Here is a 19,662-nt window from a genome sequence, read left to right on the forward strand (position 1 = left end):
GTCATCATGGACTGCCCAGAGGGCAAAGATTTTGGGATGTCACCAGAAGAGGAGGTGATGCTTGCTGAAGAGGCCCCGCCATATAATGAACTGTCAGAGAGTGAAAAGCAATATGCCTTGTTTACTGATGGGTCCTGCTGTATTGTGGGAAAGCATCGGAGATGGAAGGCAGCTGTGTGGAGTCCCCTGGGACAAGTTGCAGAAACTGCTGAAGGAGAGGGTGAATCAAGTCAGTTTGCAGAGGTGAAAGCCATCCAGCTGGCCTTGGACATTGCTGAACAAGAAAAATGGCCAGTACTTTATCTCTCTATTGACTCATGGATGGTGGCAAATGCCCTGTGGGGGTGGTTGCAGGAATGGAAGCAGAGCAACTGGCAATGCAGAAGTAAACCCATCTGGGCTGCTGCATTGTGGCAAGATATCGCTGCCCGGGTGCAGAACCTGGTGGTGAAGGTACGCCATGTAGATGTTCATGTACCCAAGAGTCGGGCCACTGAGGAACACCAGAATAACCAGCAAGTGGATAAAGCTGCTAAGATTAAAGTGGTTCAGATGGACTTGGATTGGCAACATAAGGGTGAATTATTTTTAGCTCGGTGGGCCCATGACACCTCAGGCCATCAAGGCAGAGATGCAACATATAGATGGGCTCCTGATCGAGGGGTGGACTTAACAATGGACACTATTGCCCAGGTTATTCACGAATGTGAAACATGTGCTGCAATTAAGCAAGCCAAACAGTCAAAGCCTCTCTGATATGGAGGATGATGGCTGAAGTACAAGCATGGGGAGGTCTGGCAGATTGACTATATCACACTCCCACCAACCCGCCAAGGCAAGCGCTATGTGCTTACCATGGTGGAAGCAACCATCAGCTGGCTGGAAACATACGCTGTGCCCCACGCCACTGCCCAGAACACTATCATGGGCCTTGAGAAACAAGTCTTGTGGCGACACAGCACCCCAGAGAGAATTGAGTCAGACAATGGGACTCATTTCCGGAACAACCTCATAGACACTTGGGCCAAAGAGCATGGCATTGAGTGGGTATATCACATCCCCTACCATGCACCAGCCTCTGGGAAAATCGAATGGTACAATGGGCTGTTAAAAACTACACTGAGAGCAATGGGTGGTGGGACTTTCAAACACTGGGATACACATTTACCAAAAGCCACCTGGTTGGTCAACAGTAGGGGATCTGCCAACAGGGCTGGCCCAGCCCAATCAGAACTTTTACGTCCTGTAGAGGGGGATAAAGTTCCTGTGGTGCACATCAAGAATTTGTTGGGGAAGACAGTCTGGGTTATTCCTGCTTCAGGTAAAGGCAAACCCACTCGTGGGGTTGCTTTTGCTCAGGGACCTGGATATACTTGGTGGGTAATGCGGGAAGATGGGGAAGTCCGATGTGTACCTCAAGGGGATTTGATTTTGGGGGAAAACAGCCAATGAACTCAATTGTACGCTGTTGCCTGCTCTATAACACTTTTATAGCCCACCGGCTAGATATCTTCAGGTTGCCAGCAACTGACCCTGACTTCCCTCCGATCATCACCTCAACAAAGAATGAATTTTGAGGAAACCAGACGAGCTCAGCAGTGACCAGACGAGTTTGGCGGTGTCATCTGCAGCCAACAACCCAACACTACACACCATCCTTCCTGCCCTGAAAGACTATTTCAAGAGATGGAGTCTGACATCATGGACTGGATGAGTTCAGCAATTTTATAGGGATTGGTCCATGGACTAGGGAATGATATCTTTCTCTTTGTGTGTGGGTGTATATATATGTGTATATATGGGACAGGGGTGATGGTGTCTTGAGAGATGTGGGATCTGAGCATGACGTGAATGGTATGGAATAAGGGGTGGATACTGTCCTGGGTTCAGCTATAGCAGTCATTTTTTCTCCTTCTTATTATCTGGTGCAGTGCTGTGTTTTTGACTTTCAGCCTTGGAACAACAGTGATAACACTGATGTTTTTAGTAGTTGCTAAGTAGTGTTTACTCCTACCAAGGACTTTCTCAGTCTCATGCTTTGCCAGGGAGTAGGGGAAGCCGGGAGGAAGCAGAGACAGGACACCTGACCCAAACTGGCCAAAGGGGTATTCCATACCACAGCACGTCATGCCCAGTATATAAACCGGGGGGAGTTACCCGGAAGGCCCAGATCACTGCTCAGGTCGGGCTGGGTATCGGTCGGCGGGTGGTGAGCAATTGTATCCTCTCCCCTTGTTATTTCACTAATCATTATTATCATTGGTGGTAGCAGTAGTGGTTTTGTATTATATCTTAGTTGCGGGACTGCTCTTATCTCAACCCGTGGGAGTTACATTCTTTCGATTCTCCTCCCCATCCCTCCGGGAGCGGGGGGAGGAAGAAGGGGGGGGAGTGAGCGAGCGGCTGTGTGGTTCTGAGTTACCGGCTGGGCTCAAACCACGAGAAAAAACAAAGATAAAGTAAGCTTTTGCTGAAGCAAACTATTTATATTATTAATCACATCCCAATGGAGAAACTGAAAGTGTGATGGCCTTTGGGGTGTTTCACAGCCCGAGAAACCCACGTCTGCTCTTGACTGTGAGGAGTAGGGGCCGCGGTGAGCTATGTTTGCCCTCCTCGGGGCAGCTCTGCCTGAACCGTCGGAAAAGTCAGTCAGTTTTTGAAACACTTCCACTCGGTGCAATGTGTCGCTACTTGAACACTTGATGCTGCTAAAGAAAGCAGCAGCAGATGGAATCAAGCCGTCGCTTAATGTGCAATTAAACAAGTTAAATTTATGACCTAAACCTCTGTGCACAGTCCTGAAGACGCTCTTTTTGCCGGACGAGGCTGTTTTCAGCGGGCAGCTGCAGAAAGCCGTGCTACCCGAACGGGTCTCACTGTATTTAATTCTCACTCTCTCAAGCTAACTACTTTCACATTCACCACCAGCTCAGACAAGGGGGAAAGAAATAAATAAAAGGTGGGTTCAGCCCCATTTTAAAGCCAAGGTGGGGAGGGGAAGAAGGTACTTTCGTGGGCGATGTTGAGTTCAGAGTCCCCGACCCGCAGCAGGAGCCGAGCCGGCGTGGGTGAGTGGGTGGGTGACTGAGCGAGTCGGTCCGTCGGTCGGTCGGTCCGTCCGTCCGTCCGTCCGCCAGCCCGCCGGGGCCGGGGCCGGGGCCGGGGCCGGGGCCGGGGCCGGGGCCGGGGCCGGGGCCGGGGCCAGCCCCGCCCCGCCGCACCGGGGGAGGGCGGTGGCTGGGGCGGCGCAGAGAGATGATGTCAGCGGTTCGGGAGGGCAGTATGTCGCGGTTGAGTGCTGTGTCGGATCCTCAACACCCGGTGAGACTGCTGCGAGCTCTCAGCTCCTTCCGCGAGGAGAGCGGTTTCTGCGATGCGCACCTGGTGCTGGAGGGGGAGGAGATCCCGGTGCAGAAGAACATCCTGGCGGCTGCCAGTCCCTACATCAGGTACGGCTGGGGGTCCAATGCCAGGCCCGCGTTCTGCCTTGGCGGCCAGTTAGCGGGAGGCCCCACTCTGGGGAGTGGCTGGTTATGTAAGGAGAGGGCTTGGCTTCGTCTAAGGGCGGAAGAGTCGGGGTGGGCTGGGCAGAGCGGGTCTGCTGTGTTTGGGGTGCAGGTCCGGCCCTGGAGCTTCCCGAAGTGCTTCGGTGGAAGCAGTGGCCCGATCAGCTCCTCCTCGCCTTGTGGAGCTGCCCCTGGAGGAGCCGCCTGCTTATTGAGCTGCGGCTTCGTTCAGGTGCGAAAGGCGGCGTATTTAACCCGCCGGGGAAAACCGCCCCGAACAAGTTAAGTGCTGTCAAGTGCCTGGTGTAAGCAACCGACCCAGAAACAATGACCTTTGCGGTATTGTGGCGGTGGGGCTGGTGCCTGCGTGCTTGCTGCCAGGGTTTCCCCCGCTTGCGCCTCAGCCTGGTTTGTCTTCTTGGTAGCTTTTAGCACGGTAGAGTTCCAAGTGGTGGTGGGTTCTGAAGTACATCGTTCTTGTGAGCGTGTTTTGGGTTTGCTGCATGTCTTTTCTGCCAACATTTGTTGGAGGCATAACTTCATTGTAAACTGCTAATGCTCTCTGGAGAAGGCCAAACCAGTGGTACAGGTAAAGGACATCATCAAACCCCAGTTTTATTACTCTTTGGATTGGAAGGATGGCTTTGCTACTGTAATGTTAAGGTTTGCTAGTGTGGCAGTATTGACAAAGCCTGTGTAGACTAGTCCTTATGGTTAATCTGGAGCAAAATCATGAATTTAGAAAGAGCTCCTTTCCAAAGAACAAGTGTCTCTGGCAGTTTGGTTCCCAACACCCTGCTACAGCTGTGTAGTTAGGTCAGTGAACAGCGTTGTTTGCAGTGTGATGATGTGGGAGCAGGTAAAAGTTTTGTGTTGCAAAGCATCAAAAATAAAGTGTCTGTCTTGTTTCCCAGATCTTTCAGTTGTTGTTCACTGTAAATATCATAAGCGTGCTTGAGGTGAACATGGTCTAGAGCATTCTCATGTACAAAGGCAGTCTTTGCAGACAGATGTTTTCTTTACCTGTTTAAGTACCAATACACCAGGTCTCTAAGGATTAAAGCATTCCAAAAGTTCATAGAGAACAGTATAAGTCATGTCACTATTGTCAAAACACATCTGTTATCTTTTCATAACAGTTTACAAATAAGAGGTTTTAAAGATAAAAGTATTCCCACAAAATTATGTCGGGGGGGGAAATGATTACTTGGAAAGCAAGTGTTATCAGTGGTGGTTGAACATCTTGTTTGTTGTTTTGTTTGGGGTTTTGTAAATTATTACTTTCTCTCCTATAAACTGTCAACTGTAAAAGGCAGGGAAAACAAGTTGGAAGTATGACACTATTTCCTTCCTCCCTCCCCCCCTTCTAAAATGAGAGATAAGTTGAAAGATCCATCTTAACTTTAACGAGAACTGCAGACAGTCTTAAATTTATCTGTTTGGGTGTTTGGGTTTTTTGGTGGTGTTTTTTTTTTTTTTTTTTTAATTATTTGAATCTGGTTTGTGCCATTAGATGTGAATTGTGACTCCTAGCAATAGCAGTGCTTGTTCTTAAGCCCTTGTTTTCATTTTAATGGTTTATCTTGCTTATATTGTTGCTTACATAGACAGAAGAGGTACTGTTTTGGTTTTTTTTCCCCATTCTGCCTCATGTAGTGCCATTTGAGATGACTCATTAGGATTGTATTCCTTAAGTGATGTGGAAGAGCAGATTCTAAAATTGTCACACAGACAACCCAGTTGTTCTTATGCCACTTGCTCAAGGTGCAGTATGTGCCAAGCAGTTCTCCTGACCAGGTGCAAGAGGTTGGGGTGGATGTTATGCATTTATAGAACACCATGTTACTGGAGGCAATTTCAACTTACAGTGATGATGATCTTAATTAAAAAATGGGAAATGTTGTTTTAAAACATGGATGGAGTCAAGCTGCTGAAAATTAAATAACTTAAGAAAACAGGATGAAGAAGGTGCCTTGGTCTGTTTCCCCCAACTCTATGCGTATCAGCTGTGCTTTGCTCCTAGCTAAAAGGTTTTCTGGTTGGCTGTGGGAGCTTTATTTGCTTCTAAATCTTGATGTTCTGGTCTTGCATCTGAATTAAGGAAGACTAAGGCAGCCTTTTCTACTGTGGTTTGGCAGCTTAGAGTGCTTTTAAAGTAATAAATGTTCGGAGTAGAAGCTCTCATGTGCATGTGTTAGAAGCAGCCATGCTGCAGCTGGGTACATCTCTGCACCTTGGCTTCCTGATTGCCACTTCCAGCCACACAAATCATAGGCTGAATAAATCACTGTGGGGAAGAGGATGGTGGAAAGAAAGCATCCTCCCTCCTGGGATATTGACAGGTTGGAAACCCTCTGCTTAAGCACAGCTAGAAACTTTTTTTCTAAGGAGAAATTTAATAGAGGATCAGGACCACTGTGTGCTGTCTGCTCTGTCTTTCTGAACTGGGAACAAATGTGTTTTGAAATTTTCTTGTTCTGTCTGTTGTAAGGATGCCCAGACCTCGGTTTGCAAGCAAGGTGTGGGTGCCGGTAACAGCTGATGCTGTGTGATGCAAGAGGATGTGTTGCTCCTTGCCCTCCACTTACATACCACCTGTTGGTTTTTGTTCTTTCAGCTTTCTTTCCACATTTAACTCACAATTTTCTATCTTAAACTTTTCCAGCCCCAAACCTGGTTATTATAAATCCTTGCATCATTTTATTCTTCTCCTCTTACCAACAGCCAGTAGCTGTCCTGCAGTATTTGATGTGAGGGATAAGGAGTACCTCCAGCTGCTGTTTGGGAATGGTTCTTGCATCATAGCTCAGAAATCTGTACCAAAATAAATAAAGTGGTGGGACAGATGGATAACTACTGCTTCTCAGGACAGATGATAGGAACAAAACTTTGTATTTTTCTGCTTTGGGTTTGTGTTTTGGGCTTGCATTGGTGGCTGGTTTGTTTCTTTTCAGGTTAACAACTGTTGATGCCTGAAAAAGTACCTGGTAATTAGAACACCTAGCCTGATAAGACCTAAAACCTCTGAACAACACTTGTTACCAGGAGGCCTCAGTGTGAAGTCGATGCAATGGGGTGATTTAGCTTGGTTGTGTACAGGTGATGCTAAGATGAAAGTTAGTGATAAATAGCACCAGTCCTTTCCATAATGTCCCTGTTAAGTGCTGGCATCAAAGATGTTTGTTGTATGCTTTGCATCCATTATGAGGCCTACCATGTGTTGGACTACCCAGGTTCTGTATAGCTATCACTACGTATTTGACCATACCACTTACTCATAAGTACCTGATATAGAATCATAGAATAGTAAAGGTTGGGAAGGACCTTAAGATCATCTAGTTCCAACCCCCCTGCCATGGGCAGGGACACCTTGCACTAAACCATGTCGCCCAAGGCTCTGTCCAACCTGGCCTTGAACATGGCCAGGGATGGAGCATCCACAACCTCCCTGGGCAACCCATTCCAGAGCCTCACCACCCTCACTGTAAAGAACTTCTTCCTTATATCTAATCTAAACTTCCCCTGTTTAAGTTTGAAGCCATTACCCCTTGTCCTACCACTACAGTCCCTAAGGAAGAGTCCCTCCCCAGCATCCTTATAGGCCCTCTTCAGATACTGGAAGGCTGCTATGAGGTCTCCACACAGCCTTCTCTTCTCCAGGCTGAACAGCCCCAGATCTCTCAGCCTGTCTTCATACGGGAGGTGCTCCAGCCCTCTTATCATCCTCGTGGCCCTCCTCTGGACTTGCTCCAACAGCTCCATGTCCTTTTGATGTTGAGGACACCAGAACTGCACACAATACTCCAAGTGAGGTCTCACGAGAGCAGAGTAGAGGGGCAGGATCACCTCCTTTGACCTCCTGGTCATGTTTCTTTTGATGCAGCTCAGGATATGGTTGGCTTTCTGGGCTGCAAGGGCACACTGCTGGCTCATGTTAAGCTTCTCGTCAACCAACACCCCCAAGTCCTTCTCTGCAGGGCTACTCTGAATCTCTTCTCTGCCCAACCTGTAGCTGTGCCTGGGATTGCCCTGACCCAGGTGTAGGACCTTACACTTGGCTTGGTTAAACTTCATAAGGTTCGCATCAGCCCACCTCATAAGCATGTCAAGGTCCCTCTGGATGGCATCCCTTCCCTCCAGCATATCAACCGAACCACACAGCTTGGTGTTGTCAGTAAACTTGCTGAGGGTGCGCTCAATCCCACTGTCCGTGTCGCTGACAAAGATGTTGAACAGGACAGGTCCCAACACCGATCCCTGAGGGATAGCACTCGTTACAGGTTTCCAACTGGACATTGAGCCGTTTACCACAACTCTTTGCATGTGGCCATGGAGCCAGTTCTTTATCCACCGAGTGGTCCATTTATCAAATTGATGTCTCTCCAATTTAGAGACAAGGATGTTGTGCAGGACAGTGTCGAACGCTTTGCACAAGTCCAGGTAGATGATGTCAACTGCTCTGCCCCTGTCCATCAGTTCTGTAGCCCGATCATAGAAGGCCACCAAATTGGTCAGGCAGGATTTGCCCTTAGTGAAGCCATGTTGGCTGTCACCAACCACCTCGTTGTTTTTCATGTGCCTTAGCATGCTTTCCAGGAGAATCTGCTCCAAGATTTGCCAGGCCCAGAGGTGAGGCTGACTGGTCTGTAGTTTCCCGGGTCTTCCACCTTCCCCTTCTTGAAAATGGGGGTTATATTACCCTTCTTCCAGTCATCAGGAACTTTACCTGTCTTCCAGGATTTTTCAAATATGATGGACAGTGGTTTAGCAACTTCATTCGCCAGCTCCTTCAGGACCCGCGGGTGGATTTCATCAGGTCCCATGGACTTGTGCACGTTCAGGTTCTTAAAATGGTCTCGAACCTGATCCTCTCCTGCAGTGGGCATAAGGTCTTCGTTCTCACAGTCCCTGCATTTGCTTTCCAAGACTTTCGTGGTGTGGTCAGAGCATTTGCTGGTGAAGACTGAGGCAAAGAAGTCATTAAGAACCTCAGCCTTTTCCAAATCCAGGGTAGCCAGTTCTCCTGATAGCTTCCGGAGAGGGCCCATGTTGTCCCTAGCCTGTCTTCTGTTCGCTTCTATATGTATGAGGTCCAGATACCATCTAACTGCCTCTCTTGTGAAGGAAGCCAGATGCTGCAAGCCTTGATACATTTTATGTTCAATTAAAAGAAAACACAGTTTCATCCCAGGAAACAAGATACAGCTTTTATTACAAACCAAGAAACCCAAAACTCTAGCATAGTTGGCATAATTAAAACTGAGGTAGTTTGCATAGTTTTGAAAATGTGCATAAAGAAGCCTTGGCACTGCGTTAGATTAAAATGTGTGTTACTCTGTGTATATGCTCTTACATTCCTTTGGAGGTTGTAGGCATGAAAAATGCACGCTCCACATGGGCAAGGATGGTGTGAGTTGGGCTACACATTGTACAGTATTGCTTGTGACGTATATTCGGTTTAAAAGTTTTCAGCTGACAAGTTGCAAATCAATGTCTGCTATTGCAGCATGCACTTTATTAGAGGTCATGTAGACTGTTTAGATGTCAGGCTTAATTTTTCTAATCTCCTTCCAAGTGTTAGGAAATAAACAATTTCCTAACCCATATTATATCATTGTTATTTGTATTATAACTTGTGCTAGGTGCTGTACAAACACAGTGAGGCAGCTTAGCTTTAGACCTCGTACAGTCATACATGCTCATAAGAGTAACATTATCTCCCAGGGGTTTCTGCTCGCTGTCAATGGGTCTCTTACAGTGTAGAAAAGCCATGTGAAAACAAGACCACGAATATGATTCACTTCAGGGCTGAAATTACCATCCTTATTCACACTCTAAAATAGCTCTGTATAGACTAGGATTTTATTTGATGTGAGTTATATCTTATTTCATGAGAAAGTAATTTATTCTAAGTGAAGCAGAATCTACCCTTAGCTAAGTCCTATTCATGTATTTATTTAGTATGGCACAGTCTTCTGCTGTCCACACTCAAACTGGACACTTTCATCTTAGGAAAGCCACAGCTTTTCACATGAAAAAACTTATTCTGTCTAGGAATATATTCAAATGAATATAAAAATGTTTTTAAGGATTTTATTTTAATGTGCTGTGATATAGATGTAGATGTGTGTGTATATATATACACACAGAGATGGTGAAACAAGTTTTCTGGTCTTTATATAATGTATTCTTCATTGCCTAAAGCATGGAAAAAAGATGTTCAAAATGATCTTTTGTTAGCTCTCGCGGCTCTGTTCACTAGACTGGTGGAGACTGCTCCCTTTTGAACACCTGAAGTTGTCTTTCCTGGAAAAAATGTTTGCACTAACAGAAGATGGAAAGCAAAGCTGTCTGCTTTGTTATTATAATTTTTTTCCTCATCTTTTCCCCCAGCCCCCTCCATTCTATTCAAAGGCACATCAAACTCTTCCTGGTATTTCTAAAGAAATTGCTCATAAGTGAAGTGTCCACTGATGCAGATGAATATTTAAAGTTCATCTGTGAGCACACAGTTCGGTTACAGCCAGGCATAGCATTAGGCTGATAACATCATAAACTACACAAAATAGTAATGCAATCCAAATATTTGTGCTGCCAGTGTATATTCTGGTCAGGTCTGCTTACTGTAATTATTTTTTCTTGGTAAAGTGTCTTGTTTTGTTTTGGTTTTGCTTTTTTTCTACCTTTATCAAAGCAAATTCTTGTATTTCATGTGTCATGGGTAGCTTGCAAGGCTGACATTTGTTCAGTTTGGAAATGTGATGAGTGACATTAGAGACCATACATACATCCTTTTCATGCTAATTTGAGAGAATTTTCACATCATATTGTAAGGTTTTAACATATCTGTTATCACTCACATGATCCATAGCTAGCATTTGTTTCTTCAGGAAACTGAGAGCAGGCAATGCCCAAGTTGTGAGCTTTTTTTTTTTTTTTTTTTTTTATTTTTTTAATTTTATTTTCCTTCTCCTCCGCTCTTAGAACAAAATTGAATTACAGTCCTCCAAAGGATGATGGCTCAACGTACAAGATTGAACTTGAAGGGATATCTGTCAACATCATGAAAGAGATACTAGATTACATCTTCAGTGGGCAGGTATGGTATTCAAAAAAACTAGACAGAAATTGAACTATTTGGCAAAGTAACCTGGGTTTTAACACTGCTGTCCTGAAAGATAAGCCTATTGAGGCTTAACCTTTGTGATAAGTCATGTTGGGGCTGTGCATGTGAAGTAGAGGCAATAGGCTCTGCAGGAGTTGTCTCTGCTCTTCTAGTGCAGTGGGGCAGGACTCTAAATGAGTCTGTCAAATGCTTATATTGGAATTTGTGGCTACCTTCAGTGACCTGCTTTAAAACATGCAGTCTTTGATAGCTGTAAAAAAGAACTGGTTTGAGAGCAGCAGAGATTGAGACCTTGGCACTGAACATTGCAGTACATCAGGCATCCTCCCTTACTGACCCTCATGCCTCCCTCTCTGGCCTCTGGTTGCATGCCCTTTCACATCTTTGTGCCAGTAGCCTAAGATGGACACACCAGCTAATTTGGAGCCAGATTGAGATTGCTGAATGAGTTTAACTTTCAGCAGAAAAAGAAAAGGCAGATGTGGCTTGAAATTCTCTTCTGGATATGCATTTTAAATAATTATTTATTTATTGAGGCAAAATTCATTTTAGGTTCCCAGATTAGATGAGCAATTTTATGGTTACTTCAGGCACAAAGTTCTTGGCACCTTGTCAAGCAAATGCTTTTCAATCCCTCTGTTAATCTATAAATGTGTTATATCAATTTCTCTTAAGTTTTATCCTGGCATTAATACATTTTTCAGCCACTGAGAATGAGTGTAATGAATGCAGACGTGTCATGAAATTAATGAGTGATAGTAGCTATAACTTCTAAATTAATTCTTGCAGATCAGGCTAAATGAAGAAACTATCCAAGATGTGGTACAGGCAGCTGATCTCCTGCTGCTTACAGACTTAAAAACTCTCTGCTGTGAGTTTTTAGAAGGTTGCATAGCTGCTGAGAACTGTATTGGTATTCGGGACTTTGCACTGCACTATTGTTTGCATCATGTTCACTACCTTGCCTCAGAGTATCTGGAAACTCACTTTCGAGATGTCAGCAGCACAGAGGAATTCTTGGAACTGACTCCTCAAAAACTGAAAGAAGTGCTGTCAATGGAAAAGCTCAATGTTGGAAATGAAAAATATGTCTTTGAAGCGGTGATTAGGTGGATTTCTCATGATTCTGAATCAAGAAAGGTCAGGACATCCAAATGTTTATGATTTGAATGTGGCCCAAATTGGAGTGTTTATTTTAGTTGTTGGGAACATGAAATAGATACATTTCTTTCGGGGGATAAGCTTGCATTTATAAAACTAGTTGAATTTTGCCTGAAATGCATACAGTGGGGTTGCAGTAACAGGGTGAGGGCTGCGTTGATGATATATCATCTACCGCCTTTATTATTTAATAGGCATTAAGGAAAAAAGGTAACTTTTTGGCATTTGATACTTTCTCTCCACAAAATTGAGATTATAAGTAGCACATCTGTAGTGAAACTTTGAAGACTTGGTCCATTTTTCTTAATAAAATTGTGTTGTAAGTTTTGATATTACTCAAACTTAAACAGGGGAAGTTTAGATTAGATATAAGGAAGAAGTTCTTTACAGTGAGGGTGGTGAAGCACTGGAATGGGTTGCCCAGGGAGGTTGTGGATGCTCCATCCCTGGCAGTGTTCAAGGCCAGGTTGGAGAGAGTCTTGGACCACATGGTTTAGGGCAAGGTGTCCCTGCCCATGGCAGGGGGGTTGGAACTAGATGATCTTAAGGTCCTTTCCAACCCTTACTATTCTATGATTCTATGATTCCAAATGTCAAAAACTCTTAAGTTTTTACGAATATAGAAGCTCCTGTATGTAGGAGTGCCTTAGAGCTGTTCTCTAAAGCTTGGGGGATTTTCTGATGTTTATCTCTTCCTGTAGGTTCACATGAAGGATGTCATGTCAGCAGTGTGGGTTTCGGGCTTAGATTCAGTGTATTTACATGAGCAGATGATGAGCGAACCACTGGTACGGGAGATTGTCAAAGAGTGCAACAACATTCCTCTCACACCACCGCAGCAGGGAGAGGTGATGCTGGCCTCCTTCAAGCCCCGGGGCTACTCAGAGTGTATAGTGACTGTTGGTGGAGAAGAGCGAGTGTAAGTATAAAGTGGCACCACCGGTTGTCACAGCTGGTAAAAAGACAAGTGTCCAGCATTCATGGCATGTCCGAAAACACAGCATGGAGAGAATATGTGTACCTAATAGGCTTATTACTCCGTTATTTGTTTCTAAATTGGTCAGACACACCTAAAATACCTTTGTGAATGATTTGGCAATAAATAGTTATTTTGTGATAATTTTCTGACATTCAGCATGTAGAGAGTAGGATGTATTGTTTTTTCAGTAGGTGTTGGCTGTTTTTTATTTAACTGAATAGACTTTACTCAAAATAAGCGCAGAACATTGGAGAAACGCTTTTCTTGTGATCTGAGAAGCGTCTGTAATAAATCATTAAAAATAATGAATGTGCACTTTAACTGTTTTGTTTATAATAGCTGTGGTCACAAAAAAATGTCCCATTATTGGTGCATCTGAGATGCCAGGTGAAAATTCCTGTTCCACACAATAACCCCTTTTGTTTCTTGGGTACTTCCTGTACGAGAGGGGAGGATTTTGTCCTGTTTAAATAAGTTCAGCACTTAAATGATTGCTTTTTATAGAAGTGTAATAAAATAGTCCAATAACATTTTGCACATCAGTTTGTGGATTGCTTTACTCGGACATTACTAATATTCTTTATCAGTTCTTCTTAGTTTGTTCAAAGTTACTTCATAAAAAATGTTACGGGCAGATAGAGTTCGAATGAAGTGCATCTGGTTTTATGTCTGTACAAAACTCAGTTTACCCACATTTGGTAACTCTGCCTTACTGGTTTTGTTTGTTTCTTCCCCACCTTGTGTTCAGATCACGAAAACCAACCTCAGTGATGCGGTGTATGTGTCCTCTTTATGATCCCAATAGACAGCTCTGGATTGAACTTGCTCCTATGAGTATTCCAAGGATCAATCATGGAGTATTGTCAGCAGGTAAAAAGAGGAACTTTGTAAAGGCAATATTATAAAAACATACCAGTGCCTCAAAATACAGCTTATAATAAAATATTTTTTTTTTTTTTAAGATTGACTGCACTGGGGTTATTTCATGTTTCCCCTTTGCCCAAAACATGCCTTGATTCTGTGAAAATCCCTGTCGTGTCTTAAAATCATTATTCTGGCAATGTTTTATGGTAATCTGCTACATCTGTCTCTCCAGGAATATTCCATGCTTTAAGTAAATTTTAGTTGCTGCATCACTGAATATGTTGAAGAGTATCTGCAAGGGTAGACTTGGGTCCAGATATAAGTATATGCTTTACCATCTCCAGTCCAGTGTTTGACCTGTGACTGGTCTGAATCTCTTAGTGAATTCTGGGATAGAGCTCACCAGTCACCTTGTCTTGCTCAGTGTACAAGTGAGTTCTGCTTTTAAGATCATGTTACCTTTTGTTTTACAGAAGGATTTTTATTTGTGCTTGGTGGTCAGGATGAAAACAAGGGAACACTAAGCTCTGGAGAGAAATATGATCCAGATACCAATTCATGGAGCTCCTTACCACCAATGAATGAGGCAAGATCTCTAACTATTGAGATTTAAGTTTTTATTTGGGCAAGATGTTCCTTTTCTTCTGGAAATTTTACTGTCAATCTCTAGTCACTTGCATCTTAAGCATTCAAAATCATGCTACAGGCTGACTCGTGTTTATATCCTGTTGTTATACTTGGGGTCTGATACTTGACTGCTTGTCCTGGGTTCAGCTGTAACAGTTATTTTTCTCCTTCCTAGTAGCTGATGCAGTGCTGTGTTTTCAGCTTTAGTCTGAGAACAATGCTGATAACACACCGATGTTTTTAGTTGTTGCTAAGTAATGCTTACCCCGATCAAGGATTTTTCAGTCTCATGCTCTGCCGGTGAGGAGGGGCATGGGAAGCCAGGAGGAAGCAGAGATGGTACGCCTGACCCAAACTAGCCAAAGGGGTATTCCATACCACAGCACGTCATGCCCAATATATAAACTGGGGGGAGTTACCCAGAAGGCCCAGATCACTGCTCGGGTTGGGCTGGGTATCGGTTGGCAGGTAGTGAGCAATTGCATTGTGCATCACTTGTGTTTTTCTTTTTCCTTTCCCCTTTTAGTTTTATATTCTCTCCCCTTATTTCCCATATTATTGGTGGTAGTAGTAGTGGTTTTGTATTATACTTTAGTTAGTGGACTGTTCTTATCTCAACCTGTGGGATTTACATTCTTTTGATTCTCCTCCCCATCCTTCTGGGAGGGGGGGGGAGTGAGTGAGCAGCTGCGTGGTTCTGAGTTACCGGCTGGGCTTAAACAATGGCACTGCTGGATATGGAAAAAGTAAACAATTAGAGTTAGCTGCAAAAACTACAAAAAATCAGGAATTTCATAACTGATCAGTCATATAGTATACTTAATTTTCTGCATATACTGGCTTCCTAAATTAAGAGAACTCTTAAATGGACAAAGGAATTGGTCTGTGCAGGAAAGATGGACAGAGGACTGGCCAACATAAAGAACTTGGCTTTCACAGACCTATTTAGGTTTGGTTTGAGTTAATGCTTCCTTCTTCGTATTTGCATTCCATCAAGAAGTACGGTTTATTATTTATAAACATATATCCTTAATACACCTGTGGTTTTTATCTTCTTAAATCAGCATAGGGTGTTTATTAAGAAATTGTTGCTTGCCACAGGATTTTCCTCATTACAGTCTCTGGTTGGCAAAGGCTTGTAGTTTTGGCCACATTTGTAGTTACTATGTGTTGTTTCCTGCTTAGCATGAGGAAGGCTTTATGATACATTGTGTTTTCTGTTTGCTGTGGGACCGAGGGTAGCTGTTCTACATACAAAATAGAAGAGCTGCCTTTTCACAGATAATGGGTCTGCGTTGAGACATGAAAGCAATAGCTTCATCATGGAGACCACTACCATGCAAACTGAAATAGGGCCAAGCCCTGCTCTTAGATGTGTGTGGTCTCTCTGGCTTTTGCTGCTCTCTTTTTTTTTGAATACCCTTTGTTTTGTTTAGTTGAATTAATAATCTTATTCTGGAGTTTAGGACTTCCCCATAAAAAAAATAAACCCAAACCAAAACCCAGGCATAATATCAATATTCTTTTGCGGACAGATATGCTGAAAAAAGATTCATAGAATCATAGAGTAGTTAGGGTTGGAAAGGACCTTAAGATCATCTAGTTCCAACCCCCCTGCCATGGGCAGGGACACCTTGCCCTAAACCATGTCACCCAAGACTCTCTCCAACCTGGCCTTGAACACTGCCAGGGATGGAGCATTCACAACTTCCTTGGGCAACCCATTCCAGTGCTTCACCACCCTCACTGTAAAGAACTTCTTCCTTATATCTAATCTAAACTTCCCCTGTTTAAGTTTGAACCCATTACCCCTTGTCCTACCACTACAGTCCCTAAGGAAGAGTCCCTCCCCAGCATCCTTGTAGACCCCCTTCAGATACTGGAAGGCTGCTGTGACGTCTCCACGCAGCCTTCTCTTCTCCAGGCTGAACAGCCCCAACTTTCTCAGCCTGTCTTCATACGGGACGTGCTCCAGCCCCCTTATCATCCTCGTGGCCCTCCTCTGGTCTTGCTCCAATAGCTCCATGTCCTTTTTATGTTGAGGACACCAGAACTGTACGCAGTACTCCAAGTGAGGTCTCACAAGAGCAGAGTAGAGGGGCAGGATCACCTCCTTCGACCTGCTGGTCACGCTTCTTTTGATGCAGCCCAGGATACAGTTGGCTTTCTGGGTTGGAAGCGCACACTGCTGGCTCATGTTAAGCTTCTCGTCAACCAACACCCCCAAGTCCTTCTCTGCAGGGCTGCTCTGAATCTCTTCTCTGCCCAACCTGTAGCTGTGCCTGGGATTGCCCCCACCCAGGTGTAGGACCTTACACTTGGCTTGGTTAATCTTCATAAGGTTGGCATTGGCCCACCTCACAAGCGTGTCAAGGTCCCTCTGGATGGCATCCCTTCCCTCCAGCGTATCAACCGAACCACACAGCTCGGTGTCGTCAGCAAACTTGCTGAGGGTGCACTCAATCCCACTGTCCATGTTGCTGACAAAGATGTTGAACAGGACAGGTCCCAACACCGATCCCTGAGGGACACCACTCATTACAGTTTTCCAAGTGGACATCGAGCCATTTACCACAACTTTTTGTGTGCTGCCATCGAGCCAGTTCTTTATCCACTGAGTGGTCTGATTGTATTGATTTATTCCCAATGGCAGTTATGTTTTACAGTGTTGACTTTATTGATATTCCCTAGGCGCGACATAATTTTGGTGTGGTAGAGATTGATGGAATTCTGTATATCTTGGGAGGTGAGGACGGTGAAAGAGAGCTCATCTCTATGGAGAGCTATGATATTTATAGCCAGACCTGGACCAAGCAGCCAGACTTGACCATGGTTAGAAAGGTAAAATCTACATTCTATGTTATCACATTTACTAACTGTTAAATAGTTAATGCCAACATATACATATATATTTCAACCTTTTGTTTCAAGTAGAAGCTGTAACAGTCTCGAAATGAGAGAGAGCAGCTTCTTTCTTTATATACCAGAACAAAACTGTGGCTGAGGATTTTTATGCATGGCATTTTGACATGCGGTGCAGGCAACCCAACTACGTACGTGTGTGTATGTATGTATAGTTAGTTTTGAGCTTTTGATACTGTGCATTTGTGTGTCATTTTAGATCTGCTTTTTCTTTTTTCCGCAAGATTGGCTGCTATGCAGCTATGAAGAAGAAAATCTTTGCAATGGGTGGAGGCTCCTATGGAAAACTCTTTGAGACTGTTGAGTGTTATGATCCTAGGACTCAGCAATGGACAGCAATCTGTCCTCTGAAAGAGAGAAGGTAAGTGAAAATGGAAGGGAGGAGCTAGGCTGCTGTGTACAAACTTCTTTAACACTCTGCTGAGAGGAAGTTTGTCTTTTCTCTGATGAATCCCTGAAGATGGCCTGTGAATTTCATTATGTCCTTCTGGTGGCCTGTAGTTAACATGTGGCTGAGTAAAGATAAACATCCAAGCAATAAATACGAATTTTGTAGAAACATGCTCCTGATGTTACAAGCAATAACTTCCATGATGCAAAATGAAAACTAGAAATTGTAGTTCATCTGGAACTTGAGAATTTTTTCTGGAGGTTAATACTTTGCTGTTTTGTTCTTTTACATGGTCTGAATTAAGTGCTTATAATTCATATTCATGACTCATCTAGTTGAACATAATGGGTATGTGTGTGTATAAATTTTTGAAAAAGGTAAAAAATGGAAAAAGTTCAGAAGGCTATGAGAAATGGTTTTGATATATTGCTTTTTTTTTTTTTTTTTTTTCTTTATTTGGATTCTCAGGTTTGGTGCAGTAGCCTGTGGAGTTGCCTCTGAGCTTTATGTATTTGGTGGGGTCAGGAGTCGTGATGACAGTCAAGCTGGTGAGATGGTGATGTGCAAATCTGAACTTTATCATGAGGAGTTTAAAAGGTAACTAGCTGCAGCTATAAACATAAAATGTATACACTTTACACACTCGCCTGTCTGTTCTCCCCCCACCTTGCTCCAGCACTTCAAAACATATTAGATCTGTGCCATGCACCTCTGTTGCTCAGTTTACCTTTTATGATCCAGTATGGCTGTTACCAAAGGTCCATCTGCTTCAGTGGCATGTCCTTCTAAGATACCAGGTCTAAAGCCCTGAGCCACCATGTCAGTCTTGAGTGCCCTGAGCAGGAGAAACACCTTGATCATGCAGGTAGTTTGCCCGGTTCTTCCCCTGCACCCTGCAATTTCCCTAAGTGCTAGGGTACTGCTGCCCCCAACCTGTACTCATGCCTTAGGCTCCTTGTGAACACTTCTGGAGGAGTGGAAGTATGTGCAGGGATGCTTCTCTATGATCCAGCCTTATCTCCAGGGATTTGCATCTTGGGGAATTCCTAAGCTAGAGATAAGAAATTTTGTGTGTCTTTGTTCCAAGCATTTATAGCTGATTGATGTTTGAACCCATGTAGGTTTTTGCTATAGGGAAGACGCTATGTATGCTATACATTCCACAGCCACATCTGTGCAAAGTTAATCTCCTTTTGTTTGTTTTGAATCTGCTTCTGATGACTTCATTTGTTATCTATTGGGTGTGATACTGGGATCCACCTTACTACATGTGGTAACTATTCAAAATGTTATGTTAGAGTTCTGTGTATAGTCATAACTGACAAGCTCTGGTTCCTCCAATGTTTTCTTGCATATAACTATAAATTGGATGATTCTGGTTTTTATAAGTTAAATTGAAAAGAGACTGTGGTCAGGTGTTTCAAGGCTTGTTGACAGTGGAGGAGATTAACACGTCTGTATTACAGGATCAAGACTGTATGAAAGCACACAAAAATAGAATAGTAGATGTAAGTTCATGGTACAATTCTCTTGTAAGATGTGGATGTAAAGAGACTTGAATTTCTGTATGAAGAGGTCTTCTGTGTTCTTCAAAACTAGCTATAGTCAAATGAAGCTGGAGAAAAAACATTCCGTAAAGTGGTTATAGGAAGCAGACCGATAAGAAAGGCTATTGCTGGTGGTGTTCTCTAGCGTTGTTTAGCCCTGGGGGAGGTGGGGAAATGCTAAAAGCTGATTAACTTTTTGGCAAGAGGCCTTTGAAAGGGAAAGAAATCTGGATACAAGTGCTCCTTTATTTCCTACTTGCTATTTTTAGTCGATTTACAAGAAATATTTCCAGGCTGATTCTGTTCTTCAAAAGGTGGTGTATGATAGCTCATGATTCCTCACCAGTGACTGTAAACCTGCATCACTAGTTGATAAAGATTGAGGTCCCATAAAGCAGAGTTTGAAAAAGCTGCTGCAGGCGAGTCCTTGGTGCCACCTGCTGACCTGCAGCACAGGAGCCTGCCTGGCAGTGCTTCTGATGTATGTATCCGTGCCTTTGGTGGCATCCCAGAGGTGTGTGGCACCTGCACCGTGC

The 19,662-nt window shown here is 43.9% G+C and overlaps 1 protein-coding gene across 2 annotated transcripts in view; it reads left to right on the forward strand.

Annotated features, from left to right (window-relative positions):
* Positions 1-3,285: 3,285 nt before the first annotated feature.
* The window catches only part of LOC115618969 (gigaxonin-like), a 29,197-nt gene continuing 12,820 nt past the window's right edge, over positions 3,286-19,662 (forward strand). The window contains exons 1-9 of one of the 2 annotated variants that reach the window (XM_030510967.1): positions 3,286-3,452; positions 10,494-10,608; positions 11,425-11,775; positions 12,498-12,715; positions 13,524-13,645; positions 14,113-14,225; positions 16,958-17,107; positions 17,413-17,549; positions 18,048-18,176. In XM_030510967.1, the coding sequence (XP_030366827.1) occupies positions 3,286-3,452; positions 10,494-10,608; positions 11,425-11,775; positions 12,498-12,715; positions 13,524-13,645; positions 14,113-14,225; positions 16,958-17,107; positions 17,413-17,549; positions 18,048-18,176 (1,502 nt within the window). Of the gene's footprint in view, positions 3,453-10,470; positions 10,609-11,424; positions 11,776-12,497; positions 12,716-13,523; positions 13,646-14,112; positions 14,226-16,957; positions 17,108-17,412; positions 17,550-18,047; positions 18,177-19,662 lie in introns of both variants that reach the window. The other variant, XM_032919632.1, reaches the window with a different exon arrangement.

Source organism: Strigops habroptila, chromosome W (genome assembly GCF_004027225.2).
Source record: "Strigops habroptila isolate Jane chromosome W, bStrHab1.2.pri, whole genome shotgun sequence".
Lineage (NCBI taxonomy): Eukaryota > Metazoa > Chordata > Aves > Psittaciformes > Psittacidae > Strigops > Strigops habroptila.